Source organism: Brassica napus, chromosome C1 (genome assembly GCF_020379485.1).
Source record: "Brassica napus cultivar Da-Ae chromosome C1, Da-Ae, whole genome shotgun sequence".
Taxonomy (NCBI): Eukaryota; Viridiplantae; Streptophyta; class Magnoliopsida; order Brassicales; family Brassicaceae; genus Brassica; species Brassica napus.
Genome location: NC_063444.1, coordinates 20,496,270 through 20,523,880, shown reverse-complemented (window position 1 = coordinate 20,523,880; position 27,611 = coordinate 20,496,270). Strand labels below are relative to the sequence as shown.

At 35.6% G+C, this 27,611-nt stretch overlaps 2 protein-coding genes across 2 annotated transcripts; both read right to left on the bottom strand.

Moving 5' to 3' along the window:
• Positions 1–2,613: 2,613 nt before the first annotated feature.
• On the bottom strand, positions 2,614–4,070 carry LOC111201720. The gene is made up of 3 exons (XM_022694010.2): positions 3,584–4,070; positions 3,312–3,502; positions 2,614–3,255 (listed from the first exon to the last, which is right to left on the bottom strand). Exons 1-3 carry the CDS (start codon positions 4,068–4,070, stop codon positions 2,614–2,616), a joined length of 1,320 nt encoding a protein of 439 aa, XP_022549731.2.
• A 45-nt stretch (positions 4,071–4,115) lies between these two features.
• On the bottom strand, positions 4,116–5,753 carry LOC106373369. The gene has a single exon (XM_013813551.1). It carries the CDS (start codon positions 5,751–5,753, stop codon positions 4,116–4,118), a length of 1,638 nt encoding a protein of 545 aa, XP_013669005.1.
• Positions 5,754–27,611: the final 21,858 nt, after the last annotated feature.

Genomic DNA, 27,611 nt, shown 5'->3' with positions numbered 1-27,611 from the left:
CAGTTTGCGTATGGATCCTCTTAACGTTATCTTATTCAAAAAATACCATAATGTTACCATTTTGAATTATCAATTTCTACTAAATTCTTCCACGTTTATTAACACAACATTTTAATTATATAACAGACTGACCCCAATAGATAAAATGACAGCGTTTGGAGGAGATAAACATGTTACCTTGGACCTTTTCTACGGCGGAATCTCCATCATATATCAACATTAGGGTCTTTGAGTCGGATCTTTAGATCCGGCGTTTGTGGCCGTGGAATCCTCTACGTGGGTGACTTCTTTTTCGTTGGTGACTGGAGGCAGATAAAGGTCTGGGCTTTGACACCCTAGGCACGTGAAGCTTCCGGGAACCTGAGTGGTCAGCAGAGGTAGGCGGTTATGCTGCTCGTGCTTCTTTCCCACAGCCATTACTCTTTTCTTGCATTGTTTATGCTTGGTTGTACTTAATTTTATCACCTGCAACCTAGGTTCACCGTCTCTCCAATGGTCGGAGTTTGTGCTTTTCCGATGCCCCAGTTTAGATAGAATTCATCTATATGATTTAATTAAAAATAAGAAAAAAAATCAAAGATATTAGGTCACTTTTACACTTACTAATTAGTAATTACACATATAACAGTTTCCACTACTAGCACATTTTTGCTTATTCAAACACTTTTTCTTTCCAACCTCTTAACTCAGGTGAACAAACCAACCTATAAAATTTAAATCTAAATAATGTCTAAATAAATAACAAAATTTACATTAACAAAAATTACGTTTGTCGCCAAATAAGGGATTGAATGGGAAACGCTCGGGAATGAATATGCTTCTACCAATTAACTCGTCTTGCCTTTAGAATTAGATACTTGTCAAACAAGTTGCACCTATATAAAGATTGGGAAAATGGTCATAAAAATCTTGAACTTTCAAATTTTGGCCGTTTAAAGCACAAACTTTTTACGGGACAGTTTAAAATACTAAGTTTTCGTTGACTTTGACTTTAAATCACAAACTTTCATTGACTAAGCCATATTAAGCATGTCCTTAAGTGAGTTAACAGAAACATAAACGCTGTTAATTAAACCGTGTTAGCTAATGTCAAGTTAAACTACGTAGTTTAGTTTTATTCTATTTATTTAGTTTGTCTGATGAAAAAAATAGCCTACGTCTTAAGCAATGAATTTTTGGCAACAATTTGATTGATAATGAACATTGACATGCCGAAACAAAATGAATAAAATACCATAAACTAAACCATGTCAAAATGCATATAAAACTAGTCATTACATGATCTGAGAATGAGTTCAACAAAAAGTAATAAACCAAGAGTCAAAACACAGTCACTACATACTAGAACACATCTCAATTTTATGATTCAATCCATGATCTTCAACCTTGTGATCCAAGTCCTACTGAAACACTTTGTCCTTGTGCTTGTGATCCTTGTGCATGTGATTGTAAAAGTTCTCCCTAACTCAAAAGTAAAAGAAAATGTATGACACTAACAAAACTGAAATGTATCAAATAAACTGAAAAATTTCAACTACATACAAACCTGGTTCTTTGGTCGTCCTCTTGGCCTCTTTGGTTGACTCTCAACACTTGGATTTTTACAACCTTGCTTATTGTGTCCATCTTCCTTGTAGTTTGAATATGTCATCACTCTCTTCCGGCGTGTCAACATGGTTTTACTTGATCCAGATTCATTCCTTCCTTTCCTTCTAGCATAATTACTTGGCCTTCCCGGATTGCCTCTTCTCCATGGTGGTGGCAAGACAGCTAGCCTATTCAATCAAGGCCATAACATCATCCCTTGTACAGGTTTTATACCATCTTTATATGTTTCTCGCCACTTCCGTGTTGTGTAATACTCATTCACATAAGCTTCAACCTTTTCTTTTTTACCTATTATAACACTTGCGGCATGAGCACAAGGGATTCCAACCATCTGCCACTTTCTGCAACTACAAGTGTTCTCATTCATATCAACCACATAGTTAACACTATTGTGCTCTACCTCATACAAATTATTTCTGGCCATGTATCAGATGCAATGCTGTGACCCATTTATTGCCTTTTCTATCTCACAATGTGCTCTTTTTGTGAACCTTGTCTTAAACCTTCCAGCAATAATGGATCTCTTCGCGTTACGTACCATACACTATCTCCTAATATCTTCTAGCAAATCTAGTAAAGGTTTTCTCCTTGCTTCCCTAATAGTTCGATTAAAAGACTCACTGAGATTATTGAGATTGTCATTGCAGTATGTCCCAATCCTAAAAAACGCTATAGACCATGACTCAGGATTGGTGTTTTGCAGAGAATTATAAGCATGAACAAGTGATAATTTCTGCCTTGAGCACGCGGTCGCCTATGTGGGTTAGGATCATATGGATACCATTGTATAATCCTTTTTTTTATTTATGTTTCGCAGAAGCATAACTGGGGCACCAACTTTCAGAGTGAATTTGTGCGAAGGCAACCCTGAGAATTCCAAGGAATTAAGATACTCAACAGCGTATAATGTATCATTTTGATCTGATTGAGTGTCCGATATCTCAAAGCTGTCAGAGCTGAAGTAACCTCTTGACACCCCGTCGGTATGCGAGATGGTATAAGCATTTATTTCATCGACGGTTTCATTTTTTTATCAGTGTAGGAGGTCTCGGAAGTTGTCATTTTGTTGACTTTTCCATATGTGGCATCAACAACTTCTTTTAATGGGTCAACATGACTCTGGCGAATCAATGATCTATCGACATTTATCATTTGTTCATGGTAGTCTTCACACTCATATCCCGATTCTAGTTGTTGATGACCTTCTCCGACCTGAAGGAGCCAATCAGAGAACTCTTTTTCTTCCTGATTGACTCTCATATTTGTTTTTAAAGTGAACTTGTGGCAGCTATCCCATAGGTATGAGTGACTTATTGAAGCTAAGACAGTATCAGGTCTGTTATCTTGTGGAATCACAGGTAGTATTTGTCTAAAATCATCTCCTAATAGAACTGTCTTGCCGCCAAAAGTATGATACTTTGCGGAAGGATTTTTCCTAGACATTATGTCTTTCAACGTTTTGTCAAGTGCCTCAAAAGCATGCTTATGTGTCATAGGTGTTTCGTCCCAAATTATAAGATCTGTTTTCTTGATTAGCTCAGCCAGCATTGTTCCTGGTTTGATGTTGCAAAGCTTATCTTTGGTAGCAACAATGCGGCTATTCGTGAAGAGGCAACCGACAGAACTATTTGTTTTCTTGATCGAATCCTGAATATAATGGTTTTGTATAAGAATGTTTTCCATGTGCCACATGCGCCATATACAAAGAATAGCTTCCCATCCATTTTATCAACATAGTCTAAGACTGATTCGTAAATCGCCCGTTGATTAGCATTAAGTTTGTTGAATTGCATGTCATGTCTTAGTGTTTCCTCGGCAACATCGTAATCCAGTTCTTGGTTCAACAAATTGTTTCCCAGTTCTTTTAGCAAAACATGTTTGATTTTTGGCATCTCTTTAATATCACTCAATGAGCGGTCATGCATGCACATCAACTTTTCCACTTCAATTAACGTGTATTGCTAAAGGTTCTCACCATCCAACTCCAGATTTGTATGACCTAAGATTCTCCGCCTCTTGTGAAGTATGTCCTCGCTCATTGATCTCCATGAGTTTTCCCATAGGTTCTTAGGACTCGTAACAAAGCAGTTGTTTAGGAACGTGACAAACATATCGCGGAGTTGGTATGGGGTAGCCCATCTAGCACCCACTGGCATATTCTCGTGCCATTCAACATCATTGTCCAAATAGCCGTGTGCGTAGCAAACTGATTTGAAGTCAGGATATTTCACCTCATTGTATGTTTTGAGCTCGTCATAACTTCTAGGACCCTTGATCTTATTTATGAGGATCCTTAGATAGTAACGATCACCTGCTAATGGATGAACAGCTACGATTCTCCCAATGGTTTTGCCTTTCTTACGTTCAGTCCACACTTTAGTATTGTTGTTCCATACGAAATATTCTGGTATTTGCACATACGTTAATGTTCGTGCAAACTCTGACCTTCTGCATAAAACCATCCATTCAGTGAACATTGTCTTCTCGATACTTGGCTTGCGGATTACTCAGCCAAGGTTATAAGTTTCTTTAACCGTGATATTCTGTTTGCCTTCTAAGTGAATGATAAGCTTCTCAATTGATGGCTTTCTTTTATGTATGTGGAATACGAACGTCCACCACATAGACTCACAAGCTGATAAATAGCGAGCATCGATGTAGTCTTGGATCTCATTGCGTTGTCTAATGACTATCTCCTTTGATTTGCCAGAGGCCATTGGGTCAGATGTAGTTGCCGTATTTCCTTTCTCAATAACAGATGTTGCTCTGTTAACACCCTTGGTTATGTACTTGAATAAGTACTTTACTGCGCTTGTACGATTACACCATTCAACATTAATATGAGCTTCGTACTTCTTCAGAAGCTTAATGTTATGAGGTACAACAAATGTGTTGTCTAGGATTGCCCCATCCTTTACCGCATATGCATTGTCGTTTCGGCGCTGATTATATAATACATATCCTGAATTGTCAATCGAAGTGTTGTCATTATACGGCCGATGATACTTTTTCGTGCACACATTATTTTCCATACATGGTGACTTCGGATTAATGAGACCACATGGACCATGGATCATGTGTTTTGTGACTAAATTGTAAGCATATGGGTCTTCTTCTTTGTTTAGGAGCTCGGCTGAAATTATCTCATCTACTTCTTGTGCACTTGGTGTTCTGGATGAGTTTCCCAACCACAATAATATATGTGCATGAGGGAGACCTATTTTTTGAACCTCTATTCTGTGGAGAGCTGCTGTATATGGCTTGAAGAAAGTTCCTTTTTTGAAATCCTTGAGTAGCTGCTCTAACTTCATTTTAAAGACCCGACATTCAATGTCTAGTCTATCATTGGGAGAATCTCCACCATATTTTCCAAGATGCTCTTTAATCTCTCTCCAGTTAGTATTGGCAGTCATTGTGATAAACAAATCTGGATTGCCAAATTCTCTGCAAATAGCCATCGCATCATGGTATTTCTCAACTACGTACCGGAGTCCACCGGTGAAACTTGGCGGCAATATAAACTTCTGACCAATAATTTTAGCATCAGTGTCACCTTTGCTTACAGCATCAAGGACATTACTATAGAGCTCGACTCTCAGGACATCTTGATTATTCCTCGCCCACCTTAGTCGATCTTCTTCAATTGCCGTATAAGCGTCCCCAGCAAATTGATGGAGGAGACGACCTCCTTTAATCAATGTCATCCCTTGATTAAGACGTGTCTGGATTTGAGAAGCGTAGTATTGGCGTATGGTTAGGAGTTGTCTTGTTCTTGAAGTGCATGTCTCAAGATGTAGTGGGATCTCTGGGTGAAAGCCATACTCACCATATGGAAACAAAAGAGGATATTGTAAGCTCATGTATAGAGGGTGGTCATCACGTATCTGCTGCAAAGTGTCAGATTGAAATTGGACCACTATATCCCCTACGATAAGGCCTGCCACCTCACTCGTACTCGGAAGATCATATTCTTTCCCCTTCCCTTTATCTGGGAGCAACCTAATAGCAAACTCTGTCCTGACGCTTTCGTAGTGGTCACGTGCCCATCGAAAAATCTTAGCTAAAAAATTATTCTCGTCAATCATCTCGATGCGGCGCTTTAAGGTTGTCTCATCGAGATTGCCTTCTGTTGAGGTTTGCCCCATTGCATTTAAGTGGTTTCTAACTTCGTTGCCTGTATCAAATATATAAAGCTGGAGATATTCTGGGAGACGACCTTGTTGCGGTATAACCGAGCCAATTCTATGGTGGGTTTGGCCTTTGATCTGTATAGTGTAAGGACCAGGCGCATACACCACACTATAATCAATTTTTATTCCAACGGATGTAAAAGCCAGTACAGAATTATAGACTCTGATAGTATCTCGAAACCACCTAGATTGAAGAAGTTATTATAACAGGGCTGGGGGTTGATTGATCGGTGGAAGCCTGATTTGGCCATGGTTACAGCAAATTGTGAACGTTGGTTCACCTGTTTTGCGGTCCGTACCGGTGCTTTCTGAAGTCGACATTAACGCATCACATTTTGAGCATGCTATGATTGGGGTTTCTTCGGTTTGTGATGTCGAACCTTTATCTGAATAGATATTTGTTAAGAATTGTTAAATCCTAATTTATTTAATATTTTAGAAATTTGCCAGTGTTTTAAATTTGATAACTGCTATTGTTATTTGCAAATGTATATATTCTACAGAAATTATAGGGTTTAAGTAGTATGCATCTTTCTTCTTTGCTTGAGTGTGACGCACTACATTTGTTCGTGGTGGAGCATCTGAATCTATGAATAAACAATGTATATTACAATTAAAAATATATTAAATCTAAGTGGATTTTGTTAGCTATGTTGCTTACCTTGTGACCGTGCTGAAGTTCGTTTAGATAGCAGGATGACCTTTCTCATATTACGTGCATTTTTTTGCTTGACTATTGAGCTAAAAGTTATTAGTTTAAGAAGATATAACGTAAGATATACACATTACAATATTGTTTCTTACTGTAAGAGTCGCAGTTATCGCAGCCATCTGTTTGATTAATTTTGAAAACTCAGTTTGTTTGATGAATAAGTATTGATTAAAGTATAATATTATAATCCATATAAACTTACAGTCATAATATTTTAGTTTGAATGTTGGTCATATTGTTAATCAGATAAACTGGAAATATACATTATTTAAGTACTATGATGAGAAAAGTTTAATCTTAATAATTTTTTTTTTGAGAGTAAGGACACACCTTTCGATTTCGTACGTGATCCACATGGACAGCCTCGTTTCCTTTTTTATGTGTGTCCGCCTGAAATATTTGTATGGTGAAAATCAATTAACTGTTTATTTTAAATTAGCAAAAAAAATTAATAGCTAACTGTACATTGTTGTCTTAATGTAGTTTGTGATTTGATGTATAGTATTAATTTAATTTGATATTTTTTATGGTCATGTGATACATGTATTTATATATACAATCTAAATATATGTATTTCTAAATAGATCTATATAAATGCTAATGAAACATGGGATTTTAAATATAGTAACAATTATTTGAAATTGGATTATAATTATTCATGTTCTAACTAAAATATGTTTGAAATAAATATCATAATTTGATCAGGTTTCAACCATGTTATATATGTTTAAATAGTTGAGAACAACCTATAGATTGTAATAAGATACATGTTTTTTTCAGTACGAATTGATTGAGTACTATTATTATTTTTTTTGGAAAATTGTAATAGTTCTTACTAATAATTAATCTATAAAGAAATGTGCATACTACTTAAACCTAATATATATATATATATATATAGGTGACTTGTTTGAAAAAATTGAGATTAGGTGGATGTGTTGTCACCTATATGGCTTAGTGATGTGAAATATATAATTTCCTTGAAAATTTGTTAGTGCTATTGGAATTATTTAGGGGTGTTCAATCTGGTAAAAACGAATCAACTAAAACCGAACCGAATCGAGATAGAGAAAGTGGTTTGAATCTGGTAATACCGAATATACCGAATAGATGTCATTTTTAAAAAGCCGCGATATATAGATATGGTTTGGTATATAAACCGTTCAAACGGAATAAACCGATCAATTAAAATTTATTAGTATAAGTATATGTAAATTATGTAATATAATTAATAATATATACCAGATTTATTTTTTTGATATGATCCTCATATTTAAATGTTTATCTTAGTAATTTAATATTTTATTTTAAGTTCAATTTTTTTTATCAAATCTAATTTTTTTTATCTTTTTGTTTAACAGTATTATGGATTACTAATATTTCTTATTTTTATTCCTTAAGACTATTACTAATAACCGATCAATTAAAATATAATATTATAGTTATATGTAAATTATATAATATAATTAAAAATATATACCTGATTTATTTTTTTGATATGATCCTCATATTTAAATGTTTGTTTTAGTAATTTAATATTTTATTTTAAGTTCAATTTTTTTTTAATCAAATAAAAAAACATAATTTTTATTTTTTTGTTTAATAGTATTATGGATTACTAATATCTAAAAATACGGATTCTTGGTGAGTGCTGACCAGTGGCGGAGTCATAAATTATTTTTGATGGGGGCAAAGACATCAAACTAAAATATTTAGAATGGGGACATATAGAGTAGTTCTAATAATTTACACTAAATTTTCTAATTTTGTTGGGTTCAATAGCCTCCACCTTACTCTATGTGGCTCAGCGACGGGTGCTGACTAAGAATTTGTATCTGACCAATCACATTTGCTTATGTCCATGTAATTCATATGGAACAGAGCAATCACATTTGTTTTGATCTTTACTGAATATAGATTACATCAACCGACACAAAGACAATACGATATGTAGGCTTATACACAATAGCTAATGAGTTTATTTTGATCCATTCGGTTGGTTCTCTTTCATTAAAGTTGACGTTGTGACGGAAAAGACTAAGTGCAACAGATGTTTGTTTAGTAGTTTATCTAAACCAAATTAAATTATTGTTTAATAAAAGTGTCTAGGGATAGGCATGAATCGAATCACTAAACAAAACTAATTTATGATATATTTTTGATTGTATATTCCAATACCTTAATCAAAAAGAATCGGAAACCCATGAAAAAAATATAAAAAAATTTGGACGCATAAAATATATTCTTTTTTTTTTTTGTAGAGAAAGATGCAGGAGATTTACCTGCGGGTTCTATGGGTTGGTCAGAGGGCGGGGGATCCATTCCGGTGATACGCTGATCCTTGCAAACAATCTACTATCATTTTGGTAAATGTATTAGCTTTTCTAAATGTTGAGTAATGAATGTATTAAACTTACACAGTTTGTGGAGGATAGTCTTGCAGAGATGCAGAGGTGTGCCTATACTGGTAACAAAAAGGCATTAACCTTAAGCTCTCCACATAATTTACAAAAATTAGGGTCTCAAATCTCTAAGAAAATCCTTGAATTTTTTTAAACTTATGTTTCCTACTTGAACTCAAAACCAAAAAATTACAAAAAAATAGTTTTTTTAAAAAAAAATTATATAAAAGAAAATAACCTTTTAGTTGTTCAAGTTCAAGTTTTTTAGTTAATTTTGTTTTCTCAAATTTGTTTCTACCAAAAAATTGTATTTCTATTTAAAATAAGTTATTTGTTAAATTTAGTTGTGTGAATGTTGATGGTTAGCATACTTTATCCTATTTTAACATATATAAATTAGAATGCCCTTTGTTTTTTTTTTCCTTATAATTTTAAGATATTGAACATATCTTAAAAAAGAAAATGCTTTATAAAAAATCACTTAAATACTATAATCATTTTAATGTTATTTTATTTTATTTTTCTTTAGTGTTTTATATTATATTACAATATAATTAATATTTTGCTTATAAATAATTTTTATAGTGAAAATCTAATGCTAAGTCATCGTATTTGCCTCGGGCCCCTGAGAGGGTTGGCACGGCACTGCAGAGATGGCAGATAATCACTACAAGAAAACAGCGGTATTCTGACGGACATTCTGACGGAAAATGAAATCCTCGGAATATCCCGAGAAATTTCCGAGGAAATTCCGAGGAAACACAAAATTGGGTTTCCTCGGAATTTCCTCGGAATATACCGACGGAATTCCGAGGAAATATCAATCCGTCGGAATATTCTGAGGAAATTCCGAGGAAAAATGGGTTCCTCGGAAAAAACCGATGAATTCCGAGGAAATATTATAGCCGTTGGAGAGCCGTTGGGAGATTTTACAAAATTCCGAGGAAATTCCGACGAACTAGCCTTTTCCGTCGGAATTCCGTCGGAATTTCCTCGGGCTGTCGGTAGGATTTCAACTATAAATACAAGCACCCCTCTTCCTCTTCATTCACTCCATATCTTCATCCTCCCTCTTACTCTCTTTACACACGAATTTGATTCATAAAAAAAATCTCTTCTTCAAATTATTTTCGTTCTTGGATCGATCGACCTCATTTGGATCCGAACACGAGATTGCTTACGGAAGAATACCAACGAGGTATAACCGAATTCATGGGGTTAGTTCACCGACAACCGGAAGCAAAAACAGGTATGTTAAGATGTCCTTGCTCTAATTGTAAAAATAGAAAGGTTATTAAAGAGTGGGATGTTTGGACTCATCTATATTTGAGTGGGTTTACACGAAGTTACAAAATTTGGTATCATCATGGGGAAACTGATTATGAACATGGTAGTACTAGCGAACCTCAGCCAGCGGTTAGATTAGAAGAACCAATTAGAACGGATGTAGATTATGGTGTAGGTACTGAGCAGATGGTAAATGATCATTTTAGAGGGGAAGATTTACCCAATGCACAAGCTAGGAGATTTTATGATATGTTGGATGCTGGAAAGCAACCATTGTACGAAGGTTGCAGAGATGGTCATTCAGCTTTATCATCTGCTACAAGATTGATGGGCATTAAAACAGATTATAATTTGGCTGAAGACTGTGTGGATGCGATTGCTGATTTTGTAAAAGGTATTCTACCCGAGGATAATGTAGCTCCTGGTTCATACTACGAGGTTCAGAAACTCGTAGCTGGTCTTGGTTTATCGTATCAGGTAATAGATGTATGCAGCGACAACTGCATGATTTATTGGAGGGCGGATGAACAGCGGGTTACATGCAAATTTTGTGGAAAGCCTCGTTATAAAGATACGAGTGGAAGAGTTCCAGTGCCATATAAAAGGATGTGGTATTTACCTTTGACGGAAAGGTTGCAGAGGTTGTATCTGTCTGAACGCACAGCGCAACCAATGAGATGGCATGCGGAGCACTCAACAGATGGTGAGATCAGACATCCTTCAGATGCAAAAGCGTGGAAGCATTTCCAATCAAAGTATCCCGACTTTGCGTATGAGAGAAGAAATGTCTACCTTGGATTATGTACTGATGGTTTCAGTCCGTTTGGCAAGAGTGGAAGACAGTATTCTCTATGGCCCGTCATTCTTACACCATACAACCTACCCCCAAACTTGTGCTTGCGACGAGAGTTTTTGTTTCTCTCGATTCTCGTTCCCGGACCAGAGCATCCTAAGAGATCACTTGATGTGTTTCTTCAGCCACTAATATATGAGTTGCAACAACTATGGGCTCAAGGTGCTGAAACATACGATGTTTCGTGTAAAGAAAACTTTCAAATGCGGGCAGTACTAATGTGGACAATAAGTGATTTTCCAGCATATGGTATGTTGTCTGGATGGACAACGCATGGAAGGCTATCATGTCCATATTGTCAAGATAACACTGATGCTTTCCAACTAAAACACGGAAGGAAAACGTGTTGGTTTGACTGTCACAGGAGATTCCTACCACCTGATCATCCATATCGTAGGAGTAGGAATTTGTTTACGAAGAACAAGAGGGTGTTTGACAGTCCACCTCCGGAAATTTGTGGGAAAGATTTGAAGATACAACTAAGAGATTTTGGTGCAGAAAGGACGCCAGACGTCGGTGGACATGAGCGTTTTCCGGTAGATGCTGTTGGAGAACTACATAACTGGCACAAAAAAGTATTTTTTGGGATCTGCCATACTGGGAGGATCATCTGCTAAGGCATAATTTAGATGTCATGCATATTGAGAAGAACTTTTTTGACAATCTCATGAACACGATCCTTAATGTTCAAGGTAAAACAAAGGATAATTTGAAGTCAAGACTGGATTTAGTCGATATATGTGCTCGTTCAGAACTTCATGTTGATGAGAATGGTAGGGCTCCTTTTCCCATATACCGACTTGATGCAGCGGGAAAAGATGCGTTCTTTGATTGGATTTCAAACGATGTGGAATTTCCAGACGGTTACGCATCAAATTTGCGTAACTGTATCGACAGAAAGGAAGGAAAGTTTACTGGCTTGAAAAGCCACGATTGCCATGTAATGATGCAGCGCCTCCTTCCGTTCGCCTTCAAGGAACTATTACCACGAAATGTTCATGAAGCAATTGCAGGGATAAGTGGTTTCTTCCGCGATTTATGCACGAGATCAGTGACTCTTGAAGGTATTGAAAATTTGAAGACTAACATAGCCGTGATTCAGTGCAACCTTGAGAAGATATTTCCTCCCTCATTTTTTGATGTTATGGAGCATCTTGTTATTCACCTGGCAAGAGAATTGGAACTTGGTGGTCCTGTGCAGTATAGATGGATGTATCTGTATGAGCGGTATATGTTCCATTTGAAGAAGATGGTGAAAAATTTAAGTAGGGTGGAAGGTTCTATAGTCGCACAGATGATCAATGAAGAAACTTCAAACTTTGCCGAGTACTACTTTCCAGCAGAAGTTCAGACCAAAAACAGAAGACCTGCTCGGCATGATGATAGAGGCGAACGGGCAACATATCATGTTACGGTTCCAGACATTTTCACAGACGTTGGACGACTTAGCGGAAAACCAAAGGACCGTCGACTTACTGAGCAGGAGCGCAGTCATTTGCAAACATATTTGCTCACCAACTGCGAAGACGTTCTTCAATATGAGAGGTAAATAAATGAGCTTACAAATTTTTATTTTAACAAGTTGAAATTTAAATCTTAATTAATTACATTATTGTCATCATATACAGGATTTTCATGGCAGAAAAGCGGTTCGAGTATAGATACGCCACAGAGGACGAACTAGAAGAAATGAAGCAGAGAGAATTTACTGGATGGATGTTTACTTATGTGAGTGCTTTAAACAAATTAAAATATATTTTATCACATATTTATACTAATTCACATTTATTGATATAACATATATATATGTGCTATTAATAGGTGTCTGCTGGTTTGGCCAGAGGTGAAACATTTGACGATTGGATACGTGAGATGGTCGTTGGACCAAACTTTGTTGTGAAGTCATATCCGAGATTTTGTACTCGAGGATATGCATTCACAACTCAGAAGAGGAGACGTTCGAGTACGACTTATGATGCTGGCGTTTGTTCTGCATCAGGAGATGATGTATACTACGGACACATACATGAGATTTTGGAAATCAAGTATTTGGGCATGGTTGGATTGCGCTGTACTGTTTTCTATTGTGATTGGCACGACAACACTCCAGATCGAGGTGTGAGAACAGATGCATTTGGTGTTACATCAGTAAATTCGAGGCGAAAGCTGCAATATTATGATCCTTTCATTCTTGCTTCTCAGGCCGATCAGGTAATTAAATGTTAATTATTCAGAATGATTCATCATCATGTGTATTAATTTATAATTTTTCTAAATGTTACAGGTTTGTTATATCAAGTACCCCCGGGTAAGGAACAGAGATGATCCATGGGTTACTGTTACAAGACTCAACCCGAGAGGCCGAGTTCAGGGAAGTTCTGAGCTGGAAGACCCACTACAACCAAGCACATCCGGCAACTTAAGTGCAGCAGAAGATTTAGCTGGAGTTGGCCTTGTTGTCGATTTAACCGACTTTGGAGAGGAAGCCGTCGTTCACGTAGAGGATGAACCAGTGATTGGAGAGTTTCACCAAGATCCAGATTCAGATTCATCTGGTGATGATGACTCGGAAACAGACTACCATTGATTTTTTTTTTTTTTTTTTAAGAAATACCGAGGAAATTCCGAGGAACACTTGATATAACCTCTTTCCTCGGATATTAGTTATTTGGTTTATCTAGCAAGGCAAAGCTGAATACGAATTAAAAACTACTCAAAACACAACCAAATAAAACGAAGAAACCATGTAAAAGAAATACGAACTCATAATTAAGAAAAAAAAAAACTAAGTTCAAAATTAACAGAAAATAAGACCATAAAACGTGTAAATAGAAAAGAAAATAAAATAGCGCGGTCGTAAATCAAATGGCAATACTGGCCGGTGATAGCTCATACTCCTCGTCTCCTGCTCCAGATGTTCCTGCATCGTTGGGTCTCTTGGACCTCTTTCTTACCCTGTGTGTACCACTCGAACCCGAACCAGAGCTGGATGGAGAGTTGTCCCGATGAACTACATCATCCTTTTGGCAACGACACGGCCTGATACGTGAAATGGCAGCCCAGATCTTGTGTAGCATGTCGTTGTTTGTCTTTATGCTCTGATCTCTCCAATGTTGTTGCTGGCGCGAAGTGGCGTTCGGTGGAAGCTCTTGCAGCTTGTACTGGCTGGAGTCTGATGGGAGTAGCTGATGGGGTTGTGAATCATCTGGAATGGCTTGTGCAGCCTCATCTTCTCCTTCTTCATCAACCACGGCCTTGCCTTTGGTCTGATATTTTGGCGTGAAGAAGGATGGCTTGTCTACTAGTGCGGTAGCAGGGGGTAGGAACTCAACTGCAGCCTCTGAAAGTAGAGCAGTCAGGCCGATCTGAGGCAGGTGGCAGTAGAGTGTTTTCTTCGCTCGGTCCTGGAATACGTAGACGTAAGGACCATCCCGATCGATCCTCGAGTGGGGACCAGCTATGAACTCCTTACTTACAAGATTTTTGACATCCAGGTAGTTCCAAGCAATGTTGTTCGATCTGTCCAGTGCTACCTGCTGGTTCTCGCAGTCTACACCCACATGTCTAAGGATCCGAGTAATCACTGCACCAAATCCACATGCATTGCTCTTGGATTTGGTTACTTTCCCCTTGTATCCTGCTAAGTTTGCGGCCAGCACCGCTCCCATGTTGAAGGCAGTAGCAGGTGGGAATGTAGAGTTTCCAAATGCCGGTAGCAAATGCCTCACACCTTGGTACAGGAGGCACAACTCCCATTGCGTGACTGATGCGGCTGTGGTTGTCCCGTATAGCAATGAGCCAATGAGGCGTGTGGCATATCTCAGTACTGGGCTCCGGATAAGTGACTCCTTTGCCTGAGAAGATCTATAAACCCCTGTGCCAATCGTTTCCCAGAAGTTCAACAGCTCTGAAGTCCAATAAAGACCAGATGTCCTCTCCCCTGCACTCAATCCAAATAGTCCGCAGAGGTCTGTGAAAGATACCTCATAGTATACTTTCTGCACTACGAATGCCAGAAAACCTTCCTGATGGCTATCATCGGGACGGCTGACGTATGCGGATGCTATGAACTGGCGTACCAACTCCGGATAAGTGGGTTCGTTGAGGTTGCATAGTTGGCCTAGACCCATGTTCTGGAACAGCCCTTCAATGTCTGCTTTGATTCCCAATATTGTCATCGTCTCAGGACATGCTAGTTGTGTAGCCGGAACGGCTACCTTCTTCATGTTGTTGTAGTGGGTGGTATCAGACTTATCCCACTTCTTTGGCCTTTGCTTCTCTCGCTGAGACGAACCCTCTTCTTGTGTGTTCTTCTTTGCTGATGTTTTCGTGCGCTTCATTCTCTACAAAATAGAATCATTGCTCTCAACATGGTTATAATCAATTAAGAACTCAAAGCAACATGAAAATGAAAGGCGAAATCGAGTTGTGATAAAAAAAAACCAAATTGAAAAAAATTCTCAATCCCTAAATCATCTCAAATCCTGTTCCAAACTCGTTGATCACAGACAATTGTGTTCTATTCCATGTTTAAACATCTGTTTCATGCATATTTGATCAAGGAATCAACACGGAAATAAGAAATTCACAAAACCCAAAAAATTGCTCAAGAACACGATTTCAGAATGTGGAGATTCGCGGAGTATACCTGTCTTAGGGTGAAAACGAGTGTAGGAATCAGGTAGAGCTCGAAAAATCAAGGGGAATAGAGCCCAAAATTGTTCAAATCGGATGATTATAGAGAGAGAAAGGGGGGGGGGGCGAATTATAGGGGAAATCGGAGGGGATGAGAGTTCTGAGGTTTAGATCCAAAAAAGGTCGGGTTTTGCCTTATAATTCTGTTTCCCGCACACGCATCGATCGATGCGTTTTTGAACAAATACGGATCGATCGATCACATTCTTACGCTTTGGTCCATCTTAGTGATCGATCGATCCGTTTTTGGACATATATACATCGATCGATCCGTTTATAAAAAAACTTACAAGATTTTCCGAGGACATTCCGAGGAACATTTGAGATTCTCCATCGATCGATGGGATAATCTCATCGATCGATCACATTCTTACGGTCCGGTCCATCTTAGTGATCGATCGATGCGTTTTTGGACATATATCCATCGATCGATTCGTTTATAAAAAAACTTACAAGATTTTCCGAGGACATTCCGAGGAACATTTGAGATTCTCGATCGATCGATGGGATAATCTCATCGATCGATCACATTCTTACGGTCCGGTGCATCTTAGTGATCGATCGATGCGTTTTTGGACATATATCCATCGATCGATCCGTTTATAAAAAAACTTACAAGATTTTCCGAGGACATTCCGAGGAACACTTGAGATTCTCGATCGATCGATTGGATAATCTCATCGATCGATCACATTCTTACGGTTCGGTCCATCTTAGTGATCGATCGATGCTTTTTTGGATATATATACATCGATCGATCCGTTTATAAAAAAAAAATTGACGTATTGAAACCCCAAACACTAGATCCTCGGAATTTCCTCGTAATATTCCGAGGAATTCCGAGGAAAAGAGGGTTTCCTCGGAGTTCCCTCGGAATAATCCGAGGAAATTCCGAGGAAATAGGGTTTTTAAACCGAAAACAACGTTTTGCGGTTTGAATAACACCTATATAACCCTTATTAAGTGTCTTACGTTCATTATGAAGTCAAATATTTGTTCCTTACCGTATAATTAACACTTTTCCGATTGTATGAACGAAATCCCACAACATAAGAGAAACACTTATACCTTTTAATGAACGGTAAAGGGAATACTTTCAATTAGTTTTGAAATTTGTTATTTCATGGTTTATGCTCATCTATACAAAGAATCCTCAATGGTATGCATTACAATTGTATAAGAAATGAAATACGGCAAAAAAAATTGATGTTTTGAAACCCCAAACACTAGTTCCTCGGTATTTCCTCGGAATATTCCGAGGAAATTCCGACGGATATTTTACTATCCGTCGGAATTTCCTCGGAATATTTTCATTTTACCGGGCAAATATTTCGCGAAAATTGAAATTAGAATTCCGACGGAATTCCGACGGATAATGTCCGTCGGACCCTAGGTTTTATAACCACGAGCCCCTTCTTCTTCCCCATTTCTCTCTTCTTCCTCTGCGCGACTCCTCTCTTCTCTCCGGCGATTTCCCCCTGAAATCCGACGATATCTCCGGCGATCTCCCCCTTCTCTTACACAAATCATGTAAGGACCCTATCCCACTCTCTTAGGTTCTATTTGTTAGGTTTTTGTGTAGTTTTGATAGATTTTTGTTAGGGTGATTGGTTAGGATTGTGATTTGGTTGTATAATAGGTTTAGAATTATGATTTGGTTGAATAATTTGTTTTGTTGAATTGATTTAGAATTTTTTTATAATTTTTTTATTTTTTTGTATTTATAAAATCGATTTTTGTATATAAAATTGATTTTTGTATTTTACAAATCGATTTTTCTATATAAATTCGATTTTTTGGATTTTACAAAAAAAAATTTGTATATAAATTCGATTTTTTGGATTTTACAAAACATTTTAAATATCTATAAAACTTTTTTTGTGATTAAAAACTATTATTTGGGATTTAAAAATATTTTTAATATATATATATATTATTAAAACTATTTTTTGTAATTATTAAACTATTTTTATTTATTAAAACTATTTTTTTATTAGAACTATTTTTATATATTTATTAAATATTTTTAATATATATAAATCTTTTTTTGTGATTAAATTATTTGGGATTTTTTTTTTAAAAAATTAATTTCTATATTTCTCTATTTATTAAATATATTTTTTTAATTTACAGGTCTCATGATGATCAGACCCGGCCTCGACAGCGTCGTGGTCGTGGTGGTACGGGGAGCCAGTCTCGGGATTCCAGCCATTTTCAGGATTTCCCTTCGCCCCACAGCTCCAACCATACATCTCCCTCTGCTGCACCCGCTCCTGCTCCTCTCGCTCCCGCTGCTGCATCCGCTCCTGTTCCTCCGGGTCCTCCGGGAGTGATGCGTGTTGCGGAGTTGGTTCAACAGCCCGGTCGTGACCATCTTCCGTATCTCACTCCGTATCCACATGGACGGGGTCAAACATGGTAATTAAACATTTTTTTTTCTTTAAATTTGGATTCATTATTAACCGTTTATTCTTTTTATTAGGTTCAACCGATCCGGGAACGGGATCAGCGCATGGATCAACCGTATGATGTACTCGGCCCTCGACAGTGGACATCCGACTTTCACTCACTTCCCTACCGACAAGCAGGTTCTGTGGTTTCGTCAGTTTGCGGTAAGTATTCTAATTTTTTACTTATATTTTTAATCTTTAATATAAATTTTCTACTAATTGTGTTTTTTTTTTCAGCAAGAGTTCAACTGGAATTCCGATGAGACGCTCTTTATCTATCACCACTTCGTTCATAAAGTTATGGACAACTATGAGAAGCAGATCCACGAGTGGAAGAAGAAGTGGGAAATCAATAAGGTTCGATTTAATTTATTAAACAACTTTTTAATTTATTAAACTATTTTTTAATTTATTAAACTATTTTCTTTTTTTTTTATTAAAAGGTCCCAAAGTCGATGAACGACACAGTCTGGAAGAAGTTGTGTGCGCATTGGGATAAGGAAGAGACGAAAGAAACTTCTTCCACCAACCGCAGGAGCGACCGTAAAGGGAAGGGCATCTACAAGCATAACTTGGGTGCTCAATCTATTGCCACTCTGGGAGATCGCATGGTAAGTTCAACCGCTTTTTCTTCAATTATTTGAGTTTCAGAATTTTAATTTATTGTGCATTTCTTCTAATTTCTAATGTTTCTTTAATTATGTTTTTTTTCAAGGCGGAAGAAAATGATGGCGAGCCGGTTGATGATCTCGCCCTAATGAGGAGGGCGTATACCAACAAGAAGACCGGCCAGATTGATGACGGTCTTGTGAGGGACGTGGTCGACCTGGTCCAAACTCAGGTGGTAGACGAAGTGTCTCAGCTTCAAACCGAGGATGACGCTTCGACGGCTTCGACCAACTTGTCCCGGTTTCGAATCAACGAAATCGTTGAATCCGTAAGTTCTTTTTTTATAAAAGTTCAATTCATTTATTTCTTGGTTTAAATTTGTAAATTTGGCTATTTTCTATTCAGTCGGTTCCAAAGAAGAAGGGACGTTTGGTCGGTTTGGGTCGTCGCACCCGGTCGGTTCCTCCTTCTTCTGCACCACCGCCCTTTGTTGATCCAGAAGTACTTACGGCTCAGTTGAAGGACAAAGATGATCGTATATCTTTGTTGGAGACCCAGATGGCGGCTCAACAGGCGGGCTATGAGGCACAGAGGAGGCTGAACCAGCAAATGATGGAGATGATGCAGAGGATGTACCCGAACGAGGTGTTCCCGGACGTGCAAGACCCGTAGTTTTTTTTTTTCCAAAAACTCGGAATGTTTTATTTTTATTTGTGAAACTTTGAATATTAATTAATATGATTTCAATTTTAATTTTAATTTCATATTTTCGAATTTAAATTTCAGAAATTTTATTTTTTAAAAAATATTAATAGTTTTTACATTCCGAGGAAATTAATTATATTTTTTACTCGATCGATCGATGCGTTTTTGGACATAAATCCATCGATCGATCTGTTTACAAAAAAACGTTCGAAATATACCGAGGGACCTGTTCCTCGGAATATACCGAGGAACTGTTCCCTCGGTATATACCGAGGGACATTTCCCTCGGAATATACCGAGGGACATGTTCCTCGGAATATTTCGAGGAATATGTCCGTCGGTATATTCCTATCAATCGATGTATATATGTCCAAAAACGCATCGATCGATGAACGTCCGAGGAAATATCCCGACGAAGTTCTCCCTCGGTATATTCCAAGGACATTTCCGACAAACTAGTGATCCTCGGAATTTCCTCGGAAGTTTGTTTCCTCGGAATTCCGTCGGAAAATTCCGAGGGATTTCCGAGGAAAGAAGAAATTCCGAGGAATTATTTCCGACGACTTGTTTCGTCGGTATGTCGTCGGAATAACGATATTCCGACGAAATTCCGATGATTTTTTCCCTCAGAATCCTTACTGTTTTCTTGTAGTGAATGTTTCTTCAGCTTATGCAAGAGAAAGATGAGTTTTTGTGAGGGTTGGATTTTTTTTTCTAGAAAGGAGATACTCAAAGATTGTTAAGGTTGGTTTAAAGAATTATACTACCTTCCTTTTCTGATGTAGAATTTTCGTAGATAATTCATAATGATTCCGTATAAAACTACTTATCAAATATCTTAAGAAGATTTGTGAGTTTAGATTTTTTTTTTGTTTTAAAAAGACAGTAAACATATTGTGCTTGGTTTTAACTTTTAAAACAGCTTCATGGGTTAGGGAGAGAATTCATGGATTGCTTAACTATGACGCTGTGAAATGACAACCTGTATGCGGCTGCTCCTTGTACTGGAGAGCAAAGCCATTGTAATCCTCGGAACTCTTTATTATGATTAGGTTTGGTGCAAGCCGGCCATGGGCACAAGCAGTAGAAGCAATAGCTTCTGGCTGCCGATTAATATGTAATATGTCGTCCATAATTTTTTTAAATGTGTCTTTACTCCAGTGGTAGAGTAGCCCTCGTATATGTTCCTGAACCAGGGTTTGAACTCTCCTACAAACATATTTTTTTTTATTTTCGGTCATTTCCCATTTTTGGCTCCTAGCATTTAGACATGCATTGTATATGTTGAACGAAGATAGAATGAAGCTATTATTGAGAAAGATGACTGGTAATAACGTTTTCATTTAGACAATAATACCATATCAAAACAACATTTTCATTTAGACAATAACATCATACCAAAAACATAACTGTCATTGAGATTACAACCGTTTGATAGAGGATTCAGATACAAGTTACTTGACAACAATATCATATATTAGTCACATTCGTGAAAGAGTGATGGACCTTACAAAAAATAACTTGGCTGCTAAACTCATTCAGCCTTCTACGTCCCATTGGTCCACTTGTGTCAACTGCTAATCCATAGATAGGGAGACCTCTTCCAACAACAGGTTCTTCGTCTCCTGGTAACAAAGGAACCTCTTTTTGAAGCACCAAGAGTTGATATATGAGGTTTGGAAAAATCAGGTTTGTGTCCCAGTCTGTTTTGCGGGTCATCTCGATCACTTGGTCATACACAAGATGACCAAAGTTAATCTTGTTACGATTGGCAACAGCATATAGAAGGTGGAGTCGGTTTTTGATCATTGAATCAGAGTCAGGACCTGGAAGCCAATTCAACTCACAAACACGGTATATATCTTGGAAGAGATTGAGCAAAGCATTGAGATTGAATCCCGTCCATCCGGAGCATTGGCCTCCAGTGAGGTGTGAGATGGCCTGTTTCAGATCAACTTCTTTCCACTCAAAAGAGTGTTCGACAGATGGGGTCATCATCAATCGGTTGATCACCGAAGGGTAAACTGAAATACATACCCCCGAATAAGAGCACCCTCATCGTTGAAGGGTTTGTTTGAGATAAACTCTTTCACAACACTAGGACAGAATGGATGCACATGCATCACTGTGTAAGACCATCCTATGCTATCGATAATCCTGAACACATAATCTAAAACAGGATCCTTAGGATGTAAAGAACCCTGAACTACAAAGCCTCGGAGACAAAAATAACGATACCCGATAGCGGCTTCCTCATTATGATGACGGCGAGAATATCCTCAGATGTTCGGAACGGTATTGGCGAATAACAGTCGGCTTCTTTGGAGACGACCGTCGAACGATATGAACGGAACTTGAGATCGGAAGTGATAGTGCTCTCCGAATGAATAATCGACCTCACTGAACCTCCGACGTCTAGATCGATCAGTAGAAGAACAACTTTGTTCAGTCATGGCGGATGAGATTCGATGAGAAGACAATAGAGAGATAGAAGAGGAAGAGTCTCGAGTTTCCCTCGTTAAAAGGATGAAGAAACACTCAAACTTTCTGAATTGACGTTATTGACAATTTCCAGTGGCTTCCGGCTCCTGATTATATGTAATAAGTCGGGCATAAATTTTCAAAGTGTGTCTTTACTCTAGTGGTAGAGTAGCCCTCGCATATGCTCCTGGACCAGGGTTTGAACTTCCCACCAACGTATTTCTAATTTTCGGCTATTTTCCATTTTTGGACCGGAAGAGCTAAGCGATATTGTAAACAAAAAAAAATATCTAATGTACGTAAAGGTTTAATGTTGTAGTTGTAATATATAATAACCTTAAAAAAATCAGAACATGAAAAAAGTTCTGGAAATGACGGTTTAATAGCCGAAAATTATTTTTAAAGCGGTGACGAATATAGAGAGAATTATTGTTGAGACTTCCGCTCAAAGGCTAGATGACCACTTCATGAGTAATTACTAACTTTGTTTTTCCGGATGAAGCTTTGTATGAGATCAATAGTGCTGTCACAGTAAAAGCGAGTAGCCGGTGTTGAGGCGAGTATCAGTTTTCCTGTAGTCATGTAAGAATGAAAAGGTTGACAATGTGAATCAGACTTAATGATATCATAGTATTTTTTGTTTAATACGTTTATCATGTTCTTATCAAACCGAAAAGTCGGTGTAGAACTCAAACTAAACCAATAATCTATTTAACCGGATATAAGACAACTCGAAGTGTAAATTCTATGCTGTCTAATAATTGAACACTGTATAGTTCTAGCCCTAAACAGAGCAGACACATTGTCCATTAACGTCAAGCGGACCATTTTTGATCTGCAGAAATATGTGAATATATATAAGTTGTCCTTCCCTAAATTTTAAATAAAGGGTTTGGTTTAATGTATCTTTCGGTACCTGTTTAGTACTAGACCAATTACGACTTCTGTTGTTGCCCTCGCATTTTTGATATTGCTACCTTGAAACATTCTTATTTGTCCAACCACATCTGAGATAATGGTTGTATTGAATGTCAAGTTTTTTTTTTAAGAAGTAACCAAAATAAGTGGCCGTTTACCTGGTAAGTAATTGGTAGCAGTGGCTAGGTTGATCAACTGTTTGTATAGGAGGGGATGGAATGTGTTGAGAGGCATCATCAGGATTTCTTCCTTGTTGATGTGGTGATTTGAATAATGTATTGCTGAGTAGTGAGCCTGTATCGATTAGTTTTTTCTAGGAGTGAAAAATACTGAATTTGATATATCTCGTTTTCTTGCAGCACCTGAGCTGTTTCTTCTGAAAGTGTCTTATCAAGCTTTCCTTCATATGCCTCGCCCTATTGGTCATAATATATGATATAATCATTTGTGTTGGGATTTTACTTGTTTTGATATAGTAATAGAGTTATCATATACCCTTGATGTCAATACAAAGGAATGATGTACCAAGAAACTGGTTTTTATTTTTGTGATTGAAAGTCCTCCGCATACACAAATACGAACCAATTTTGGTGACATTGTCAACTCCTTTCCTCTGATAAGATAAGAGGAAACTCATTATTTATATGGGGAATAATTAGAGATTATGAGATCACCCAATTTGATATTAGATGTGACTACAACAATTATCATCCAAATAAGTCATATGCCGAGAAGACTCTATGCTGCGTTTCTTTCTCATTTTTTAAAAACATCAGTAACAATAACCTCATGAAACTCCTAGTTTTTTTGCTTAAACCAAAAGCTAACTAAATAAGTCTCTATCTGTTGTTAGACAACTGGAATTTATTAATGAGATAAAGCTTCAAACATAACATCCTCTTTAGTATATTTGTATCATTCGCTAGAAACCCAGAGTAAGCTTCAGGCCAATAACATCATATAAAATTAACGATTCACATGTATTAAGAAACCCAGAGTAAGCTTATATGTCGAATACAAATTTTATTTTAACAATACCTGTTTGCTGAGCAGGGAAGAGTCGGAGAGAAGCTTTTGGGTTGAGGAAAGTGTTGGAGATTTACGGCTTAATATAATTAGATGGATTGAGTGGTCCTTTTTCCAATCAGCGATTATTGCTTATACGTAACTGCGGAAAATTTCCTAAAGAGGAATATCCTCAACATAGAGAATTATCCATTTGAAAATGTTTTTACTTCATTAATTAAATTCCCTATTTTTTTGCTTGTTTTTTTTTCAGTTGCATTTATGAAATATCCTAAAACGAATAAAATTCTCTAATTTTTTAGTTGTCTTTTCAGTTACATTAATGAAATATGTTTAAATGAATTTAAACTTCATATTTTATTGTTTGTCTTTTTCAGTTACCTTAATGAAATATCTTTAAATAAATTTGGACATAATGTTATTTAATCAACCGAAAAAAACTCATGAGTTATCCTTACGTGCATAATTTTAATAATGGAGATTTAAAAAAACGTGCATCATTAAAATGCTACCTAAAACATGCATCACTAATATATAACATGCATCAATAAAACTAGAATTTGACTCACACAATTGTACGGATATTATTTTCAGTTGATTAAATTTAAAAATAACTATTTCTTCAAAACATATTTAAGAATGACTATGATTTTAAAAATTATATGGTATTATTTGCTCATAACTCATTTTTTCATTTGCTAAATTGTCAGAAAGAAAATTTTAGCATAATATAACTCAGTTGTCATTTGCTAAATTTATAGTTTTTATTTATAATTTTTATTATTTAATTATAATATTTTCATTTTATATTTGAAAGATAAAATAAATTTTCTTTCAAACAATATTTTTTTAATGTATTTTTTAAAAAATAATCAATTTAAACTGTTATTATCATTGAATATAACTATTTTTATCATAATTTGAATTTTTGTTTACATCAAAACTTATAAAATGATAAATTAAACTTAGGATAATATTTATTTAAAATGTAATTTTCAAAATTTTCAAACAAATTCTAAAAATATTTTTTAAATATTTTGTTATAATTTTTAAAAAAATATTGAGTTGCATTTCAAATAAAAAGGTAAAGATATTAAAAATATTCTAATTAAAATATGTAAAATTTAATATAGTTTTAAGGAAATGGTCAAAATAAAAAAAAAACACATAAAAAATCATGATTTTTGTTAACTGGGCGGATCATTATTTATATGATATCACACACGAAAGAAAAATTTATGTTTTACAATTCCCCTAGACTATATTTGCGAAGTGATTTTGCCACATGTCCTTTATACAATCAATTTCACAAAACAAATATGACATGACTACTAAAATTGATGACATGTCTTATAGCTTAATATGACATGGAAAATTGTATTTAACGTACATTTATGTTTTTGGTAAACTTTTTAAAACATGGTAATAACTCATATACTACATTTAATGTCAATTTATATTTTTGAAATTTATTTTAGAATATGGTAATAACTTATAAATCATCATTAAAATATATATATTCAAATATGACATTATAAATTTCAAAATATAATTTAGTTATATATTTTTTAATTATACAATTTTATTTACATTTTTTACGATCCCCTAGACTATATTTGCGAAGTAATTTTCCCACATGTCCTCATTATAATCAATTTAACAAAACAAATTTGACATGACTACTGAAATTGATGACATGACTTCCAAAAAAATATGACATGAATAATTTTATTTAATATTGATTTATATTTTTGATAAACTTATTAGAATATGATAATAATTCATATATTACATTGAATATTGATATTTCTTTTTGGTAAATTTTTTTTTAAATATGGTAATAGCTCATACATCATCTATTCCCGTAAACTATATTTCCGAAGTGATTTTGCTTCATGTCCTTTATAAAATTAATTTCACAAAACAAATATGACATGTCTACTGAAATTGATGACATGTCTTATAGCTTAATATGACATGGACAATTACATTTAATGTTCATTTATATTTTTGGTAAACTTTTTAAAATATGGTAATAACTCATATACTACATTTAATGTCAATTTATATTTTTGAAATTTATTTTAGAATATGGTAATAACTCATAAATCATCATTAAAATAAATATATTCAAATATGGCATTATAAATTTTGAAATATAATTTAGGTATATATTTTTTTAATTATAAAATTTTATTTACATTGTTTACGATACCCTAGACTATATTTGCGAAGTGATTTTGCCACATGTCCTCTTTATAATCAATTTAACAAAACAAATATGACATGACTACTGAAATTGATGACATGGCTTCCAGAAAAATATGACATGAATAATTTCACTTACTGTTGTTTTATATTTTGACAAACTTATTAAAATATAGTAACAATTCATATATTAAATTCACCTTTGATATTTCTTTTTGGTAAACTTTTTTAAAATATGGTAATAGCTCATACATCATCTATAAAATAAATATATTCAAATATAACATTTCAAATTTTGAAATATTATTATTTTGTATAATTATACAATTTATATTATTAAAGCTTTAAAAAATTTCTACAACTTTAAAAAAAATTAAATATCTAATCGTAAGATCGTTAAATTTTATAAATATTGTTTAGGGTAAATTTTTGATAATTATACAATTTTATATCATTTTTATTAGTTTGATACAAATTGATTAAATATATATCAAATCTATATTAAATATTAGTAAAAAATAGTAAAATCTATAATATTTAATAAAATTTATTTTTAAATATAAGTTAGATTTAAAAAAGTTCTTTACCGCACATGGTGCAGGAAAACACCTAGTATCTAATTAACTCTATATACTCATTTTTTATATTTTTTTAAATGATATCACACATTCGTAAAAAAATAGATAGTTTAAGATGCAAAAAAAAATATTTACTTAATGAATATAATATGAACGAATATAACAAATACGTCATTTAATAAAATAAATAATTAAAAACTGAAAATTCATACCCGCGCTGGTGCGCTGATCAGAGTCTAGTCTTTATTATTTGGGTAGTCGATTTTATAAGATTATCTCGTTTTTTTTTTATAAAATCTATAAATATCTACATTTTTATTAAGTAATGGTGAGGTAGATATGATCCACATCAACAAAGGTCATGGCTGCACCTTAGAGAGTTTAGACCCCCTGTTCCAATGAGCTCGTGTAATCAAGATCCATGACCTAATAGATGTATAATCAAACTCGTATAGCCAGTGTGTGATATGATCCACATCAACAAAGGTCATGGGACGCCATCAAGAGATGGATAAAGGACTGCAATGTCTGAGGCATATATATATATATATGGCATCACCGAATGCAAAAGAGAGATCGATGATCATGTGTATGAGTCCATGAGTATATTCTGGCCGATGAGCCATAATTTGATAAAATTGTAAAGCTCCTTGCAGCAATGATCAATGACCACATCATGATCTTGGACACTCATGGAACGAGTTGTGGACATGTATAAACAATGTCTATAATTCAAACATGGATCGATCCGTATGGTCGATGGTAGTGAGAAGAAGAAACTCACACCATCCGTACTTTATCATCATCACGGATCATAATAGCCAAAGGGAGTATCCGTGAACTTATGAAGTTGAAGTCTATGACTCAGCATGGATCAATTAAATTAAGA